This window comes from Bombus terrestris, chromosome 11 (assembly GCF_910591885.1).
Source record: "Bombus terrestris chromosome 11, iyBomTerr1.2, whole genome shotgun sequence".
NCBI classification, from domain to species: domain Eukaryota; kingdom Metazoa; phylum Arthropoda; class Insecta; order Hymenoptera; family Apidae; genus Bombus; species Bombus terrestris.
Genome location: NC_063279.1, coordinates 15,123,456 through 15,143,774, shown reverse-complemented (window position 1 = coordinate 15,143,774; position 20,319 = coordinate 15,123,456). Strand labels below are relative to the sequence as shown.

Here is a 20,319-nt window from a genome sequence, read left to right as displayed (position 1 = left end):
CGTAATAACGTATAACGTTATATGGTATTGCCACATAACGTATAACGTTGCGTATTATTACCATATAACGTATAACGATATATAATATTACGTAATAACGTATGACATTATATAGTACTATCATATAACGTATAACGTTGTATACTGTTACGTAATAACGTATCACGTTATATAGTATTACCATATCACGTATAACGTTGTATACTGTTACGTAATAGCGTATAACGTTATATAGTATTACCATATCACGTATAACGTTGTATACTGTTACGCAATAACGTATCACGTTATATACTATTACGTAATAACGTATAACGTTATATACTATTACGTAATAACGTATAACGTTATATAGTATCACTATATCACGTATAACGTTGTATACTGTTACGTAATAACCTATAACGTTATATAGTATCACTATATTACGTATAACGTTGTATGTTATTACCATATAACGTATGACGGTATATCCTATTACGTAATAACCTATCACGTTATATACTATTACGTAATAACGTATAGCGTTATGTAGTATTACCATATCACGTATAACGTTGTATATTATTACCATATAACGTATAGCGATATATACTATTACGTAATAACGTATCACGTTATATACTATTACGAAATAACGTATCACGTTATATACTACTACGTAATAACGCATAATGTTATATACTGTTACGTAATAACCTATAACGTTGTATAGTATTTCGATATAACGTATAACGTTATATAGTATTACGATATAACGTATAACGTTAAATAATATTACGATATAACGTATAACGTTATGTAGTATACAGTTACAACGTATAACGTTATATAGTATTACAATATAACGTATAACGTTACATCACATTACGATATAACGTATAACGTTACGTAGTATACGGTTACAACGTATAACGTTATATAGTATTACGACATAACGTATAACGTTATATAGTATTACGATATAATGTATAACGCTATATAGCATTACGATATAACGTATAACGTTACATATGTTTACGATATATCGTATAACGTCATGTAGTATTACGATATAACACATAACGTTATATAGCATTATGTTATAACGTATAACGTTATGTAGTATACCGTTACAACGTATAACGTTACATAGTACTACGATATAACGTATAACGTTATATAACATTACGATATAACGTGTAACGTTTTGTAGTATGCAGTTACTACGTATAACGTTACATAGTATTACGATATAACGTATAACGTTGTATAGTATTTCGATATAACGTATAACGTTATATAGTATTACGATATAATGTATAACGTTATATAGTATTACGACATAACGTATAACGCTATACTATTACGATATAACGTATAATGCTATATAGTATTACGATATAACGTATAACGTTGTATAGTATTTCGATATAACTTAGAACGTTATATATCATTGCGATATAACGTATAACGTTCTATAGTACTACGATGTAACGTATAACGTTGTATAGTGTTAGAATATAATGCATAACGTTGAATAGCATTACTATATAAAGTATAACGTTATGTAGTATACCGATACAACGTATAACGTTATATAGTATTACGATATAACGTATAACGTTAAAAAATATTGCGATATAACGTATAATGTTATGTAGTATACAGTTACAACGTATAACGTTATATAGTATTACAATATAACGTATAACGTTATATCACATTACGATATAACGTATAACGTTATATAACATTACGATATAACTTAGAACGTTATATATCATTGCGATATAACGTATAACGTTCTATAGTACTACGATGTAACGTATAACGTTGTATAGTGTTAGAATATAATGCATAACGTTGAATAGCATTACTATATAAAGTATAACGTTATGTAGTATACCGATACAACGTATAACGTTATATAGTATTACGATATAACGTATAACGTTGTATAGTATTTCGATATAACGTATAACGTTATATAGTATTACGCTATAATGTATAACGTTATATAGTATTACGACATAACGTATAACGCTATATTATTACGATATAACGTATAATGCTATATAGTATTACGATATAACGTATAACGTTGTATAGTATTACGATATAACGTATAACGTTAAAAAATATTGCGATATAACGTATAATGTTATGTAGTATACAGTTACAACGTATAACGTTATATAGTATTACAATATAACGTATAACGTTATATCACATTACGATATAACGTATAACGTTATGTAGTATACAGTTACAACGTATAACCTTATATAGTATTACGATATAACGTATAACGTTATATACTGTTACGATATAACGTTTAACGTTATATACTGTTACGATATAACGTTTAATGTTATGTAGTATTAGGATACCACTTATAACGTTATATACTATTACGATATAAAGTATAACGCTGTATAGCATTACGATATAACGTACAACGTTATGTAGTATTACTATATAACGTATAACGTTATATAGTATTACGACATAACGTATAACGCTCTACTATTACGATATAACGTATAACGTTATATAGTATTACGACATAACGTATAACGCTATACTATTACAATATAACGTATAATGCCATATAGTACTACGATATAACGTATAACGTTATATACTATTACGATATAACGTATAACGTTACATAGTATTAAGACATAACGTATGACCCTATACTATTACGATATAACGTATAACGTTAAAAAATATTGCGATATAACGTATAATGTTATGTAGTATACCGTTACACCGTATAACCTTATATAGTATTACGATATAACGTATAACGTTATATACTGTTACGATATAACGTTTAACGTTATATACTGTTACGATATAACGTTTAATGTTATGTAGTATTAGGATACCACTTATAACGTTATATACTATTACGATATAAAGTATAACGCTGTATAGCATTACGATATAACGTACAACGTTATGTAGTATTACTATACAACGTATATCGTTATATAGTATTACGACATAACGTATAACGCTATACTATTACGATATAACGTATAACGTTATATAGTATTACGACATAACGTATAACGCTATACTATTACGATATAACGTATAATGCCATATAGTACTACGATATAACGTATAACGTTATATACTATTACGATATAACGTATAACGTTACATAGTATTAAGACATAACGTATGACCCTATACTATTACGATATAACGTATAATGTTATATAGTATTACGATACAACGTATAACGTTATATACTGTTACGACATAACGTATAACGTTCTGTTGCCACGATAGATAAATACATAGTCATCGTCATCGTAACTTCTTCTTCCTTATACATATTTCTATCAAAATTCAAAGAAACATTAATGTGCATAACTTGTTATAACATACTGAAGCAACTATACTCACTCAAATATAGTTATCAAAACAGGTTTAATAAGTTTTGCACTTTGCCGAGGTGAAGCACATAAACACATTTCAAACACTGTCATTATCATTACAACTCCTTCCGAGTTCAAATCTCCTAAAAGTGACCTAAGTGTTTCGATTATAATCGCTCCTCTTTGACTTAAAAATTCTTGGGGAATTAATATTACATATGCTTGAACTATATACAAACATAATTTTAAATGTTCAAATGATTTTTCTGAAAAATATAAAGATCATCAAGTTTTCTGCATGTTTATAAGAATCATAGTCAAATAGAATTATTTACTAACCTAATACAGCAGGCAAATTTTTAGTCAGTTCCGTTATAGCCAATGTTGGTGCAGCTGCATTTTGCAGTAAAGCTGACCGTAATCGCAAGCCATCTTCTAACAAATAAACGTGACAATTTTGATTGACGTCACAACTTAATGCAATAACACCTACTACTTGTGGTTCTATAAGGACGCTTTCAGAACCTAAAGCCTAAAAAATAATTCAAATATTATCTATTATTTAAAATTTTTAATAAAATCATTGAGTTATATATTTGATTTATCAATATCAAAATTAATAATTTGATTTATATTAATATAGTTTAATTCATTAAACAATATAAAAAATATGTACCTTTTCCAGATGTACAAGTGTTGAAATTATAGCACATCTTAGCATATTATGTTCTTCACATTCTTGCCAAAGTGCTGGCAAATATGAACTGAGGGCTCCAACAAGTGGGTTTATTTCACTACCAGCACGTTCAATCATAAATGATAACACGTATAACACATACATCTGAAAATTATTTAAAATATGTTTTTGCGAACTACAACAATATTTTAAAAGTAACATATAACAGTATATACATACATACCTTGGTATCACATTCTTTTACTTCTTTTAGGAGCGAAAATAATAAAGAGAATGCTGGTTCTAAATATGGCGAGAATTCTTCCGGATTAAATTGAAAATCATCTATCGCAAGTTTTAAAGCATCGCTTGCTGCTAAGCGAACACCCAGATCTTCTTCAGGACTCAAAACTTCAACCATAAGTTTGTATAATTCTGGTCTTAACTCTGTACTTAACTTAACAGCTGCAATTTTATTACAATACAAGATTATTACATAATAAATCCTACTTGTTTAAAAAGCTGCACTTTACTTACTTGTCCAGCGCCCAATAAGCCAACATACTCGTCTTCTAATAATTCTATAATTGTTACTTCGAATTTTCAACTCTTCTTTTAAGGTAGTTGAAAACCATTGATCAAAATTTACCTAGTAAATAGAAGCGTGATAAACTGGATGACTGACTATTTACACTGATTTTTTTGTGATATTTTGTTCTTACCTCATCGTATAAATCAAATGCAGCCAAACCAACTGCATTATATACTGCATCTTTTACTAGAATAGCATGCAAATTATTCGGGTCAACTGGTTGATGATGTCTTTGCATTAATTCAACTAAAACTGGTACAAGAACTTCTCCAAAATGATGGAAAATTACTACAAACAGACACTCCGTACAAGGCTAAAGAAAATAAAATATTAATTATAAAGTAAATAAAAATGTATAATTTTACAATTATAATACATTTATAAATATTTGTAAATAGTTGGCTATAAAATATTTACCCTTAAGCTATATTTCCATGATTCACCGCCATCATCGACAACTGAAAACAGTATAAATAAGAAATATAAAACATTCTACATACATATATATATGTACGTACAATGTTTATATATATACATAATATATATATGTCGGGTTGGCGTTACGATTAGAGTTAGGGTTAAGGGCGTGAAACGAATCCCTATTGACGCTAGACGTGATCGTTATGCGATAGAGGAGATATTTACTAGTGCAAATATGACTATGATGGAATTGGACAAGTAATCGCGATAATTAGATACTCGAGAAGCTATTGACAATGATCCTAGGCTCAATAACGAATCCGCGGTCAACGGGATGACGAACTTTACCCTTCGTTAGCGTCTAAGTTACACTGTATGTTAGAGCAAGGGGCAATTATTACGTATACGAAAGACAGGTCGATTACTGATGAGATCGCACTAGAGAGAATGACTCTCCGTCGCGGTGACGCTGTCGAAGAAAACTATGATGGGTGTGCCTAAGGGCACGAGATCATCGGATTCGCGGAGAAAAGTCTTCGTTCGAAGGGTGAGGGAAATTGACGTTGCTGTTAATTGGTCAATTTCCATGTTGGTGGTTAGAGAAAAATATTAGCCGTCCTTGGGGAAAGTTGCTAGCGAGAAGCGTCGTTCGTGGAAGGATAGATTTCTCTTATCTTCCCGTAGTTGGGGCACAGGCTATTTGTCTATTTGAAAGACTTTGTATAATTGAAACTTAATATTCGTAGCGGGTCCTCGCCCAGCTAAACATATACTGTGGAGATGCGTTGGCATCTGGCAATCATCTTACCCGAAGGACAAAGTCTGCGTGTGGCGAGCCACGGGGCAGAAACCATTGAAACGTTTACCGTCGTGCCCTGTCCCAAGTATTTCTTTTAAGGAGAGCTATAGAATTACTTCATGCCTTTGTTAGACAAAACGTTCATCCCTTTGACCGTGGCTACGTTCGGCGACTGATTGTCGCCTCGAGCCCGAGCTCACTATCATAAATCTCAAATAAATACAGTCGGATCGAATGACAACAGTTTCTTAATACGGCTATGGTGAAATCTAAATTACAATACTAGGGGTCTTCCCAAAGTTCCAAAGGGAAGGTTCCTGTGTTCTTTCATCTCCGACACGGCCATTCTGACTATCACACGTCCTCGGGTGGATCTAAAATATTGGGTTCTCCCAACATTAGACTTGATATGACTAATATTTTACTCCTTTATAGTTTAGCTAAATTATATTACACTAGTTTATTTATGGTTTAACTAACTGTCCAAATAGATCAAGGGCCCAGGTTAACAACAAAAATTTCGATCGGACGTTCAATGATAAAGTAGGGAAGAAAAAAAACACAAAAGTCAGTAGCATTATGATTGGTATTCAAAGCGCCAGTTGCATTTTGTGAGTTACCAGTCAGACCGTAATGACATGACAGATCATTTTCGATTTCGTACACGGACGAGTCTCAGTTTGTTGGATCATATTACCGCACTGGGCGTGTGTGGGTGCATTGACGTAATAGGTGTGTATGAAGACACTGAATGCGAGTGCAGTGTATGGGGACACTGAACACGGGTGCATTGATGTAATAGGCGTGTATGGAGACACTGAATGCGAGTGCAGTGTATGGAGACACTGAACACGAGTGCATTGATGTAATAGGCGTGTATGGAGACACTGAATGCGAGTGCAGTGTATGGAGACACTGAACACGAGTGCATTGATGTAATAGGCGTGTATGGAGACACTGAATGCTAGTGTGTGGTCACACTAGGCTTATGTGGGAATATCGAATGCTAGTGTGTGGTCGCACTAGGCTTGTGTGGAAATATCGAATGCTAGTGTGTGGTCACACTAGGCTTGTGTGGAAATATCGAATGCTAGTGTGTGGTCGCACTAGGCTTGTGTGCTAGTGTATGGTAACACTAGGCTTGTGTTACATGTCTATGTTACATGTTACATGTAACTATGTTACATGTCATAGTCATAGTGTTAATGATCCTCTGAGATCGGTGTAGTCATATCGTCATTGTCACTGCCATTGTCATCACTACAGACGTCCAACTCAGCAGGAACGCAACTATTCGACATTTTCTTAATCTGTCATGACTGTATTTATACGATCGTTTGCCATCTAATGTCTTTAAAGTATATCTATCCCCTTCCAAAATCTCTGCTATTACGAATGGACCCTTGAATTTTGGCTCTAGCTTGGTTTGGTTTCTTTTCTCGTTTTTGCGTGGTACGAAATCACCGACATTAAACCTAACCACTTTAGCTTTGGTGTTATCGAATCTTTCTTTGTCGTGTTTGGCGCTACTTGCTATATTTTTTTTTTTTTTTTTTTGTCGCCTGTTGTCTTACATCGGAGATGTCTATTCCTCTTTCTTCAACGCTATCAGGTAGCAACAAGTCGTACGGTCTTGCTGTCCTACCGATTAGTAGTTTCAGTGGGCTCGCCTTAGTCACGCGGTTGGTGGTGCAATTCAGGGCCAATTGTATCTCCCCAATCGCGTCTTGCCATGACCGCCCGGTCGTCTCTACTACCGTGAACATATTTTCAATGTACGCATAACACGCTCTACCTGTCTATTGGCTCTACTAGCACCGGTCGCTATCAAGCGAACTTTAATTCGTTTGCTTTCGCAGAATTCTCGAAATTCTTTACCCTTAGAACATCTTTCCTGATCTGCTATTATCCGGCAGGGACTTCCGAATAAAAATATAGCGGATTTAAGCGCTTTAATGGTGTTATGGAAATCTATCTTACGATTATGATGCAGGTATACGAATTTAGTGAGCACGTTGATCAAAACAATGACGTACTCCTTTGAATCGCTTTTACCACTCAACTTGCCTGTTATGTCCATGTGGACCGTATGCCAGGGCATGCTGGTCTTAGGTATAGGATGTAGTTCGGCTTGTATCTTACCTGAACTAGCTTTCGAAACTTGACAAGCATGACAGTTCTCAATGAATCGGCGAACGTACTTCGCCATCCCTTCGAACCAGTAATACTCGTATAGTTTCTCGAGCGTTTTCTCCCAACCTAAGTGCATAATTGACTGGTGCACATGGTTAATAACAGACTATCTAAAACCTCTTAGGACTACAGGTAAACAGAGAGTCCTGTCTTTTCTTTGTATCCTACGGTAAAGAGTACCGGACCGTAATTCGTATGTATTCGCGGTGTCTTCCGCGAGCTCATCGTTTTGCAATTCCTTGACGATTTCCAAGGTTTGAGAATCACGACGTTGTTCGGCTAGTAGCCAGTCTTCCGATATTTCGGCCAGATTGATTTCTTTCTCCGCAATTTTATCAATTTTACGGTGGTCTAAATCTACGGGGTTTCGCGAGAAGAAATCTACGTGGGCTGTCCGTTTACTTTCCAGATACATAATGTCAAAAACAAAAGTCTGCAAGTAGGCCCATCACCGATGGTCCCTGTCATTTAAATGTACTTTATTACTCGACGCTTTCGACGAGTCGCAATCCGTGACGACAAGAAATTCCCGTCCATGTAGATAGTGACGGAAACGCTCGACTGCGTTTACGACTGCTAACGTCTCTAGTTCGTAGGAATTATACCTAGATTCTGCGAGGGTAGTTCTTTTGCTGTAATACTCTATTGCTTTGCCTTTACCTTCGACTTGATGCGTCAAAATCGCCCCGTAACTCTCCGAGCTAGCGTCAGTATGTAGTTCTATCGGGTAACTGGGGTCGAATATCATTAACACCGGCGCGTCGGTCAGGGCGGAAACTGCCTGTTGTCTTATTTTCTCGTGCCTATCTGTCCAAGTTATATTTCTGTTATTTGAGATGAGCGCATACAGGGGTTTCATCACCTGTGAGAATTTAGGGATGAACTTTCGGAAGTATGAAGCTAACCCTATGAACTGCCTGAACTGTGTGGCGGCCGTTGGCACAGGTAAAGAACTTAAGGTGTGTATTTTACCCGGGTTGGGACGGACTTCTTCGTTATGAATTACATATCTCAAATAGAGCACCGATGTTTTTAGAAAAGAACATTTCGCAAAGTTAACAGAGAATCCTGCTTTTACGAGGGTATCTAATACGGTGTTCAATCTTCCTAACGCTTGATCTATCGAGTCGGCAATAACTAGAACGTTATCGAAATAAATAACAACGTACGAATGAGCGAGGTCGCCTAGGGCCTTGCGAATGGCCCTCCGAAAGACGGACGGCGCAATTTTTCAGTCCAAACGGCATCGTTATCTACTCATATTGTCTGTCGGGAGTAACGAACGCTGTATACTGCGCTGAATTAGGATAAGTAGGAATTTGGTGAAACCCGCTGGCCATATCCAGGCTAATAAAATATCTCGCCTCTTGCAATCTCGCGACTTGATCCGCAATAAGGAGTAAAGGGTACCGATCCGCGACGGTACTTTGATTTAGTTCTCGGGGAACCACTCGTAATCTATCTGAGCCGCTTTCTTCTTCACGAGTTACGTAAGGCTCGCGAATGGCGAATTACTAGGCCTTATGATCTTTGCTTTAATTAAAACGCTTATTTTCTCACGTACCGCTCTTCGGTCCTCCTCACTAAATCTATAAGAACTTCCTCGTACGGTGATGTTAGGATCAATTAATCGTATTTCTAACCGGCCTGTATTTACGCGAATACGTAGGGAATCCGTAACGAATGAATCTTTGAATTTGTCGAGAAGAGAAATTGATCGACTTTTATTATTACCATGTACATCAGTGTCAGCTTCATTAACGACGATCTCGTTTGCAGTGGTTTCATTACAGACATTAATTATTTTTGTTTTACACATAGCGAGGCTATTTTGTGTAATGTTACGTCAAAACCCAGACTTAGAGTTCCGCAACTAATCGCGATATCATATTTTAGATAACTATCAGCAAGGACATGAGAAATTGTCTTCAATGTAAAAATCATTAATACACACGATGAACAAATGGGAGGCGTATGTTTAATACAAGTATTTCCTGCTCCTCGCATTACTAATATGTCAGTCATTCTTTTGCCAGAAATCTCGAGGCCACGGACTCTTTAATTAGTGAACGCTCGGCTCCCGAATCGGAGTAAAATGGAAACGACTCACCCAGATGACTTGATCTACCCGATGATGCTTCCAGTACGTAGAAGTCGACTCGCCACTTGTTATTGAAATTATGGTTTTCTTTCATAATCAGGTTGACAGTTGCGCCCCGTGCAGCGGGGTCGGAACGTGCGATTTTAAGGGTTAAAACGTGGTAGCGAAAACTTGTTAGGTTTCACACTCGATTTTGCACTAGCGACTGGGTTACTCGCGCGCGATGGTCGTAAGTTCTAACACTGTTATAATCGGCACTGATCCCACTTCTGATGTCGGGTTGGCGTTACGATTAGAGTTAGGGTTAAGGGCGTAAACGAATTCCTATTGACGCTAGATGTGATCGTTATGCGATAGAGGAGATATTTACTAGTGCAAATATGACTATGATGGAATTGGACAAGTAATCGCGATAATTAGATACTCGAGAAGCTATTGACAATGATCCTAGGCTCAATAACGAATCCGCGGTCAACGGGATGACGAACTTTACCCTTCGTTAGCGTCTAAGTTACACTGTATGTTAGAGCAAGGGGCAATTATTACGTATACGAAAGACAGGTCGATTACTGATGAGATCGCACTAGAGAGAATGACTCTCCGTCGCGGTGACGCTGTCGAAGAAAACTATGATGGGTGTGCCTAAGGGCACGAGATCATCGGATTCGTGGAGAAAAGTCTTCGTTCGAAGGGTGAGGGAAATTGACGTTGCTGTTAATTGGTCAATTTCCATGTTGGTGGTTAGAGAAAAATATTAGCCGTCCTTGGGGAAAGTTGCTAGCGAGAAGCGTCGTTCGTGGAAGGATAGATTTCTCTTATCTTCCCGTAGTTGGGGCACAGGCTATTTGTCTATTTGAAAGACTTTGTATAATTGAAACTTAATATTCGTAGCGGGTACTCGCCCAGCTAAACATATACTGTGGAGATGCGTTGGCATCTGGCAATCATCTTACCCGAAGGACAAAGTCTGCGTGTGGCGAGTCACGGGGCAGAAACCATTGAAACGTTTACCGTCGTGCCCTGTCCCAAGTATTTCTTTTAAGGAGAGCTATAGAATTACTTCATACCTATGTTAGACAAAACGTTCATCCCTTTGACCGTGGCTACGTTCGGCGACTGATTGTCGCCTCGAGCCCGAGCTCACTATCATAAATCTCAAATAAATACAGTCGGATCGAATGACAACAGTTTCTTAATACGGCTATGGTGAAATCTAAATTACAATACTAGGGGTCTTCCCAAAGTTCCAAAGGGAAGGTTCCTGTGTTCTTTCATCTCCGACATATATATATATATATATATATATATATATATGTATGTATGTATGTATACAAATATTTACCAAAACTTTCTGGATCTGTATCCCATAATTCCAATTCAGCAGGTGTTAAAAGAAAATAATGTGTTACCAGCCTTGAACAAATTTCTGCTAATGTTTCAGGTGTAAAAAATTCTTGTCTCAATTGATTTGCTCTCAACGTTAAAGGATTTTTCGTATCTGTATTAACAAATTTTCAAGCTTAATAAATCACACCCATAAATTTACAAAATACCATTATCCATCATATATACCTTTGAGAACTTTAGCTGGTTTATAGTATGTAGATAATAAAATGCCTTTCATTAAATTTAAACACTGTATAACAAATCTTTCAAAAGCTAGGGCTTGACCAGCTTCAGTGAAACAATAAAAAACAGAAAATTCTAATGATGTTGGTATTAGTTCTACATAGCAAAATGGATGCATTTCTAATACTCCTATTAATACTTTAGTTAAATGAATTATAAATTTATCGCATACTTCCATCTGTATACCTCTTGAAATTAATGTCTTTCCTAGAATTATATAAAAATCATTATTAAGAGAGACAAATATATAACTGATATTAAGGGTAGTATCAGAGGAGAAATATACTAACGACATTCAAGACAAGTTCTTGCACGTTCAAAAACAATTTCCAAGAATGACATAGCATCATGGGATTCTGAAGGCTTATTAAACCCATTTACAATAAGTGTTCTAAGAATTCTCAATAGAAGTAACGCTTTTTCCAAAGCTTCCTGTATCTGATTTGTGTCTGCCCCATTTGATGCCATTATAAGAAAAGATTCTGTGTAAGTATTCCACACATTCAGAATAAAACTGAACACACTACTGGTTAATTCTTGGAAGAGTCGTCTGCCAGGAACTAAACGTTTAGAGGCTAAACACTTAACAACATGATGTAATATTAACAGTGCCCGATGCTGGGCCAAAGGATTTTGTCCTCTTATAACATCCAATAAGGTTGGAATTAATGAGCGCCATTCTCTAGGCCAATCATATCTGCACAACATTATTTCGTTTAACTTATTTTATGAATCAGAGAGAAAAATAAACGCAAATTATTTAATCAATATCAATTACCTTGCAATTTTAGCAATGAGAGCTGCCAATTGGATAGCTAACTGATTTACAGGTTCTTCAAAGTTTACTATTAAACGTTGTCTAAGAAATTCCTTTTTGTCATCTGCAATTCCACTGTAGTAATAATGCATGTTATTTATTAATTAATTTACATTAAGATGTTAATACTATTAGCCAAATTTGATTGCGTTAAAGAATACTTACTTTGGAGCATTTTTTCTCCAATATTTATCAACACCATTTTTGAAACATAAAATAGCCATCCATCTAATATTGATACTCAAGGAATGATTAGAAAACACATTCTGAAATAATTATTAATATTTTACTCACAATATAATAATTAGACTTTCGTTAGTAATGAAAATAAATAACCTAAAATAATCTTACGTACATAAGCAAATAGTATATGCTTATATATGCTAGTTAAAATAAAAATGATCAGGAATAAATTTTTGCCTCCTTACAATCTAATCAAATTTATTTTACATTTATTCATGCAACTTACATATAACGCAGTGTAGAATCCCCTTTCAGTTTCCCATTGTTTTAGAGTTTGTTCAGCTGGTTTCAAAATAGTGGGATCCTGACTACCCGCTTGTTGAAGGACTTCTATCACTGCGACATCCATCTTCCTACAAAAAATTAATATATTCAATGTTTTACATTAAATTCAAATAGCTCATTGTTATTTGTTTTCCTCTGAAAAGATCGACTAAACTTAACTTTTTTCGGAAATATCTATGTATTAAATCAATACATGACGAAAATCATCAAAGACACTCTACATCAAAATGTCACACACGCCCGCAAGTCGGCATTTCAGAACGCTGCCCCCCTCCTGCTTTCGTCTCTTTCTGCAAAATGACAGTTATTGTTATAGTGTAAACCACCTTATTACTCGTAAAACGCGATTCTAGTCTAGATTTATTTATCCATTATTCATATATCGTATAAGGTATGATCAACCTATTATGATAATGTTATTTACTCATGTATTTAAGCAAAAATTCTAATATTTCCAAAGAGCTATCCCAGAACTAAAAACTAGTTCTTTCTAATAGACAACAGTATAAATAATACTGTTGATAGAATATGTTTCAATATTTACTTATCTTTTAAAGATAAAGAAACAATAATGTTTCTTCTTGCATTTATATATTTTCTATATAATAAAATATGTACATATACATTAGTGATTTGAAATATTTGAAAGAAATGTTATTAATTTTCTTCACATCTGTTTGTCAGAGAAATGTAATTCGTTGATGAATTAATTTACTACTAAAAATTTAAGCTATAATTTCTATGAAAACATAAGTATCAATATGATTTGTTTACAGATTTATAAGGAGTTTGTTTATTGCTATTTTCACTTTAAAATTTCATTGGACTTAAACCGGATATCCGGTGCACGCACTCTACTACGCATTCAGTGTCCGCTTGTGCGATATACGGTCTTTCTGTTTATAGCTCGCTGCATTGCTTGATACTTCTCACAATGAAGGTACGTATCCAATAATAATTTCAAAATCTAACAAATATTACAAACAGTTACTATAAAAATTTATATATTGAAATGCTATAAGTAATTTTAGATATATATAATTTATGAAACATTCGTTTATCTGTATACCTAACCAATGTTAAAATAAGACTTATTTCATTTATCTTCGGCATAAGTAGCATGAAGCAAGTCATATCCAAATGTAGAATACTTAACCCCTTATCCTACAATATCGTGCGAGAGATATGGTACGTCGATCGGGCCAAATATAAATAACACGTGTGAGAGACATGGTAAGTCATTCGGACCAAAAGTAAATAATACGTGTGAGAGACGTGGTACGTTCTTGGGGCTACACGCGACAAATACTTACTAATTTTCTTGGCCGCATTCGGATATGCAAATATATTTTCTTGAAAAATATTAGAAATTTATTCTCAAAAATGACTTCAAAAAGAATATTAAGCGTTGTTGGGAACATTGTAAATTCAGCTAACATTGCAAAAAGTGATTTGATAGATATTTTAAATAATGATAGTGACAGTAGTGATATTTCACTTCCTGTACGAAAACGTTGTAAGCGACTGATTATTGAAGATGATACCGACGATGAAGACCACAGTAATCATCAACAATCAGCTATGGATTTGGAAAGAAGAGACTAATGATCCAAAAATCTGGAATTATACAGAAATTCCTGGCATAAAAGTGGCAATTTTGAATCAGTTAGGTGAAAACAAAAAAGAATTAGACTTTTTTAATATAATATTTGATAATATATTTTGGGAAAATATTGTCATGGAGACGAATCGATACGCAAACCAAATAATGAACAATGAAAATAAAAGACTAAAAATAGATAAAACTTGGTTTCCTATAGACTGTGGTGAAATCAAAATATATTTTGCACTATGTATAATAATGGCTGAAGTTAAAAAACCAACAATTCAAATGAATTGGTCTAAGAAAGCAGTTATAAAAACTCCAATTTTCTGAAAAACAATGCCGTTCAAAAGATTTCTGCAAATAACTAAATGTTTGCATTTTGCAGATAACAATTTGGCTAACAATACAGATAAATTATGTAAAATAAAACCTGTGATAAACTTTTTGAATCAAAGATTTAAAGAAGTATATACAATGCAATAGAACATTACTATCAATGAATCATTGATGAAATATAAGAGACGCTTATCCTATAAACAATTTAATCCATCAGAAGGGGTAAGATTTGGTATAAAATTTTATAAATTATGTGAGTCAAAATCAGGTTATTGCTATGACCTTAAAATATACACTGGTAGTGATAAAATAAATTCTGGTAACAGTGCATTTGAAAGTGTTGTCAAAGAGCTATCACAGTCAATATTACATAAAGGACATACTTTATATTTAAACAATTGTTCTCCAAAACTGTGTAAAACTTTAATTAACAATAAAACTAATGTTGTTGGAACAGTGCACTGGAACAGAAATAATATGCCAAAAGATTTTTATAAAGTAAAATTAAAAAAGGGTGAATATATAATGAGAAGCTGCAATGGAATAATGGCATTAAAATGGAAGGATATACAAGACATTTATATTCTTTCTTCAAAACACAAAATAGCAGAATGATAGGAATTGACCGGCAAGACCGAATGCTAGCATGCTTCCCTGTGACGAGGAATTGTATGAAAGGATACCGAAAAGTTTTCTTTTACCGCTTTGATATTGCTCTGTTTAACTCGTACATTTTATTCAACAAAATAAATACTCACAAAAAACAGACTTATGCTGAATATAGAATTGAAATAGCCCAATCATTACTAAAAAAATGTACCATTACCAGAATATATACGAAAAGGACGATTATCGAATGGAGATTTACCAAAGAGACTGCATGGAAAACATTGGGGTCATTTTCCCAAGCATATAGATCCAACACCATCGAAATCAAAGCCACCAAGAGCTTGTAAAGCATGCACAAAACATAAAAAACGTAGTGAAACAACGTGGGAGTGCAAAAGATGTAAAGTTGCATTACATGTACCAATACGCTTTGAAAGATATCACACGATTGAAGATTATTAAATTTTTGTAAATTTTTTCAAGACGTTCATAATTTAAAATATGTTTTTTTAGAAATTGTAATAAAAATGTTATTGATTTATTAGATTTATTATTGACTTCAAGATAATAAATCTTACTTGTTCAATGATCAGTTGGTAGTATTTATTTATCAAACATCCTGCAAAGTAAAATTAATTGTGCCTGTACACATGCATTTACAAAAAGACACGAACACTCAGCCAAATCATAAATTGGTTTGACATGTGACTGATCTTGTTGTTTATGGCACACACTATTGGAACTTAAATCATAAGGCAAGAGGCTAAATTTTCTTCATATAGAGCATTAAGATTTACAATTTTCATTATTATACTACGAAAGTAAGCATAACCTCATTAAAATGTCTTAGACGTTTAACCTATATTTCACTCTACAAGTATAAACAGCCGACCTTTGTGAATATATTTTATGGCTATTATCAAGCAAAAAATGCTTCATAAGTATAAATCAATTGAAGCCTTATTACAAGGTGCTGTATCTACTGTTATTTTATAGCATAGTGATAACGAGTTTCTTACTAGTCCCCTTGTATTTTGAATTTTTGTTTTAACTTTTTAATAAAGCTTTATATGGCTATGTATATATAACATTTTTGTTTGATTACGTACATTAAATAAACTGGCAAAAGCTGATAAATCTTTGCATATGCTGTATAATATTTGTGTTTTTTAGTTGAACGTATCGTATCCTGCAACAGGATGTCAAAAACTGTTTGAAATCTCCGATGAACATAAGCTGAGAATTTTTTATGAAAAGCGTATGGGCGCAGAAGTAGAGGCTGATGCTCTCGGTAACGAATGGAAGGGATATGTCGTTCGTATCTCCGGCGGCAATGATAAACAAGGATTTCCTATGAAACAGGGCGTTCTGACTAATGGTAACACAAGCATTTTTTATTCTAATTTCGTTTGATTTTAATTTTTTAAAAATTCCTGTAACTAGGGCGCGTACGTTTATTGCTCTCAAAAGGACATTCATGCTACAGACCTAGACGTGATGGTGAGCGTAAACGTAAATCTGTCCGTGGATGCATAGTCGATTCCAACCTTTCAGTACTCGCTCTCGTCATTGTCAAAAAAGGAGAAAAGGTATTAATTTGACTGTACTTTCTATCTATTATCCATGTTTCAGGGTGTATCTTAGAATTGTCTTATTATCTTATGATACTATCGTAAACATGGAAGATTAACTATAGTGTTTTGATTTGGGAGACTGTGTTATGTAATTTATACTTTTTCTCAGTGTATAAGCGATACACTAAAAGTCAACATATCTGTGGATGTAATGATCAGTGAGTTAAGTTATTAACACGTTCACGCCGGCGCGTATCACCGGTGGCTCGCGCTTGAGTCTCGCATCAGGCAGCGTACACTTGACTCACACTTGAATGTTCTATCAGATGGTGCGTACCATCAAAAATGTAGTTCGTTTAGTAACTAGAAAAAATCGCAATTTGAAATATTTGAAAATTTAAATGGAAATTTGACGTCTATTAAATGAAAAAGAAGTAGGATTTATTTTATTTCATCTCAATATTATAAACATACAAAACAAAAATTCGATAGTAAACACAGCAATTCAATATTATAATTACCTTACCTTAATTGTTTATTTATTTCTATTTGCAATTTTTAAACGCACTTGAAACAAAGTGCTGGCTGGCTCTCACAATGATTGCAGTATATCGTAATTTTTTTAGTTTTTTTTCATGGCATAATCTCTAATTTTTTTTATATAAGCATTTATAACGTTTCTTACTTCTTTTTCTTGACTTTCTTACAGATCCTTTATGTGAATGGAGAAAATGTGAACATTTTGTGAAGGTATTTGCTTTTCAATAGCCATTTCTGCAATGTGGTGATTATTGGTCAAAGATGAACAATAATTTTTTCTCTAAATTGCAAAATATTAATATCTTTATTACATTATCTTTGATATATGTACCACGGAATTATGAGTCAAGTCCCTCATATTAATTGTATAATAATTTTTTTGTACCATTTAACGGTTTTCCGTAAATAACTACAGTACGATGTCATTTGATAGGATAAGTCATCACCCCTTTTTGCATCGTTATAAAAAAATATCAGACTTTACTTCATCATTTTTTCCTTGAATAATTGTACACATGTGATTCTTGGAAGTAGTAAACATATAAACTGGTCTTTTGTCAATCCATTTAAAAAATTTAACTCTGCTACGATTTTCAAAACTCACAATGTGGCCCCGTTTTTGTTTTTGTATCGTTTGTGGCGGTAGAAATTTTTTGTTTATTTTTACAGTACCACAAATAAATGTTTTTTTCTGCCAAAGTTTTTTTCTTCAACCAAGGGCACACTCGTATAACAGCTATCTATGAATTGCATGTGGCCTTCAAATAATAATCCATACGAGTGCTGCCCCACGGCGAGAAATACAAATTGCAACGCCCACGTGAACGTGTTAAAGAACATTTTTAATGCTAAGAAGCATTTAATGTATAAGTTGATTAAATTCTTACAGGATATCCCGGATTTAACTGACAAGGAAGTCCCACGCCGTTTAGGACCCAAGAGAGCGAGCAAAATTCGCAAACTATTTAACTTATCGAAGGAAGATGATGTCCGTCGATTCGTTGTGAAACGACCAATTCAAAAAGAGGGCAAACCACAGCGGTCGAAAGCCCCTAAAATTCAACGTCTTATTACCCCACTTACACTCCAGGTTTGTACATATATGTATCTATATTTATATTGTTGTTTTGTTTCAGTTAAAATTTTTCAAAAGTATGGAGTTTATAGTAAAATAAAAATATGTTTATATAGAGAAAGAGGCATAGACTGGCTCTAAAGACGAAGCGTTGCTTGGCTCGCAAGCAACAAGCAGCAGAATATGCGAAGCTGTTAGCACAACGGCAAAAGGAAGCTAAGAATAGACATCAAGAAGAACTAAAGCGAAGACGTAGTGCTTCTATACGAGATTCCAAATCGGGCAGTCAGTCTGCACCCGCCATTCAAAAGTAAAAGACTGCAATGATACCGTCCAATACAATATGAAACTAACAAATTGTGTACAAATATGTTGTATATAAACCTATTAAATATTAGCTGTATATAAGCCTAATAAATATTTATATTTTTTTTGTAATATCTTGTCTTTTTGTAATATCACTTACATGTTCCATATTCGTAATGTTCATATATACACTATTATACTCGTCTAAATTTATACAGCATATACGTAAGGTAGAAGCTTATCATTTTAAGCAATTAGTAATTTTTAAAGTTTCTGAAATGATTAAGGTGGAATTATAGAGGTCATCATCAACATCAATGGTTATTTTAATATTATTCTTAATTAGTATTGTAGAGGTGGTATATGTTGTCCGTGATAGTAGTAATTGCCGGCTGTAGATGTCGCTGCTGGGATACTGCTAATTATTCTTCCATTTTGATGCGTGGAAGAAAAATAGGATCACGGGCGCCGGGAATCGAACCCGGGTCCCGAACGTTCGAAACCTAGAGTTGGTTGCTTAGTTAGTGTCGAGTAGCGGTATTTGTTGTCGAGTGCCGCTACAATACACCCTTACCAGAGATAACATTATAGATCTTAACGTGGTAAAGCGTCAGCCGATTGTTGTCCTATCCTTGCAGATGTTGTGCGATGTCTTCGATATGGTCATGGATACCTCTCGGTACGGTGCAGGGCGTTCCGTGTACGGTCGTAGGACTCTGTTCCTCTCTTTAGTATGACGTGCTGGTGGTGATGCCCATGAACTTTGCGATGGCTACATCACTCTTTTTTTTTTTGCGTGAGGAGGGGAAAATGCTATTACGCATGCCCCGTAACCCGCGTCACTGGGTTATGTGGGAGTCGGTCGGATGTCGTTGCCATACCCACTAAAAACCCCTCCTCCTTCTTCCTCCGCTTTGAGGGCAGACAACCCCGGTAAAACCTGTCGGCAGTCATCAGGGTTGTCCTTTCGTGCCCCGTTGTATCTACCTCTTCGGGCAGTTACTGCTCATGTCATCTTCTCAGCCAGTTCAGGATACTGGGCTGATCTCCTTCTGCGGTTTTTCGTTCTTTTGTATTCTTGCCTTCATTGCTCCGCGTAGTTGTTGTTTCACTCGTTCTCCTCCTTGCCTCTTCCCAGGCC

General features: G+C 34.6%; 2 protein-coding genes across 4 annotated transcripts in view; one reads left to right on the top strand and one right to left on the bottom strand.

The window, feature by feature from the left end:
- The window catches only part of LOC125385994, a 120,620-nt gene that overhangs the window by 3,726 nt on the left and 96,575 nt on the right, over positions 1-20,319 (bottom strand). For 2 of the 3 annotated variants that reach the window (XM_048410359.1, XM_048410360.1), the window contains exons 54-66: positions 13,074-13,200; positions 12,770-12,870; positions 12,566-12,679; positions 12,078-12,484; positions 11,731-11,994; positions 11,501-11,656; positions 5,063-5,103; positions 4,776-4,958; positions 4,591-4,702; positions 4,298-4,518; positions 4,054-4,218; positions 3,717-3,909; positions 3,406-3,643 (exon numbers count right to left, since the gene is read on the bottom strand). In XM_048410359.1, coding sequence (XP_048266316.1) covers positions 3,406-3,643; positions 3,717-3,909; positions 4,054-4,218; positions 4,298-4,518; positions 4,591-4,702; positions 4,776-4,958; positions 5,063-5,103; positions 11,501-11,656; positions 11,731-11,994; positions 12,078-12,484; positions 12,566-12,679; positions 12,770-12,870; positions 13,074-13,200 — 2,322 coding nt within the window. Of the gene's footprint in view, positions 1-3,405; positions 3,644-3,716; positions 3,910-4,053; positions 4,219-4,297; positions 4,519-4,590; positions 4,703-4,775; positions 4,959-5,062; positions 5,104-11,500; positions 11,657-11,730; positions 11,995-12,077; positions 12,485-12,565; positions 12,680-12,769; positions 12,871-13,073; positions 13,201-13,291; positions 13,423-20,319 lie in introns of those variants that run through there. The other variant, XR_007225796.1, reaches the window with a different exon arrangement.
- On the top strand, positions 13,931-19,310 carry LOC125385998 (40S ribosomal protein S6-like). The gene is made up of 5 exons (XM_048410366.1): positions 13,931-14,072; positions 16,857-17,061; positions 17,127-17,272; positions 18,687-18,887; positions 18,989-19,310. Exons 1-5 carry the CDS (start codon positions 14,067-14,069, stop codon positions 19,184-19,186), a joined length of 756 nt encoding a protein of 251 aa, XP_048266323.1. The 5' UTR covers positions 13,931-14,066; the 3' UTR covers positions 19,187-19,310.

Coding starts and splice junctions, on each gene's coding strand:
- LOC125385998 (XM_048410366.1), top strand. Junction 17,273..18,686: donor TTGTCAAAAAAGGAGAAAAG/GTATTAATTTGA, acceptor AAATTCTTACAG/GATATCCCGGATTTAACTGA. Junction 18,888..18,988: donor TTACCCCACTTACACTCCAG/GTTTGTACATAT, acceptor ATGTTTATATAG/AGAAAGAGGCATAGACTGGC.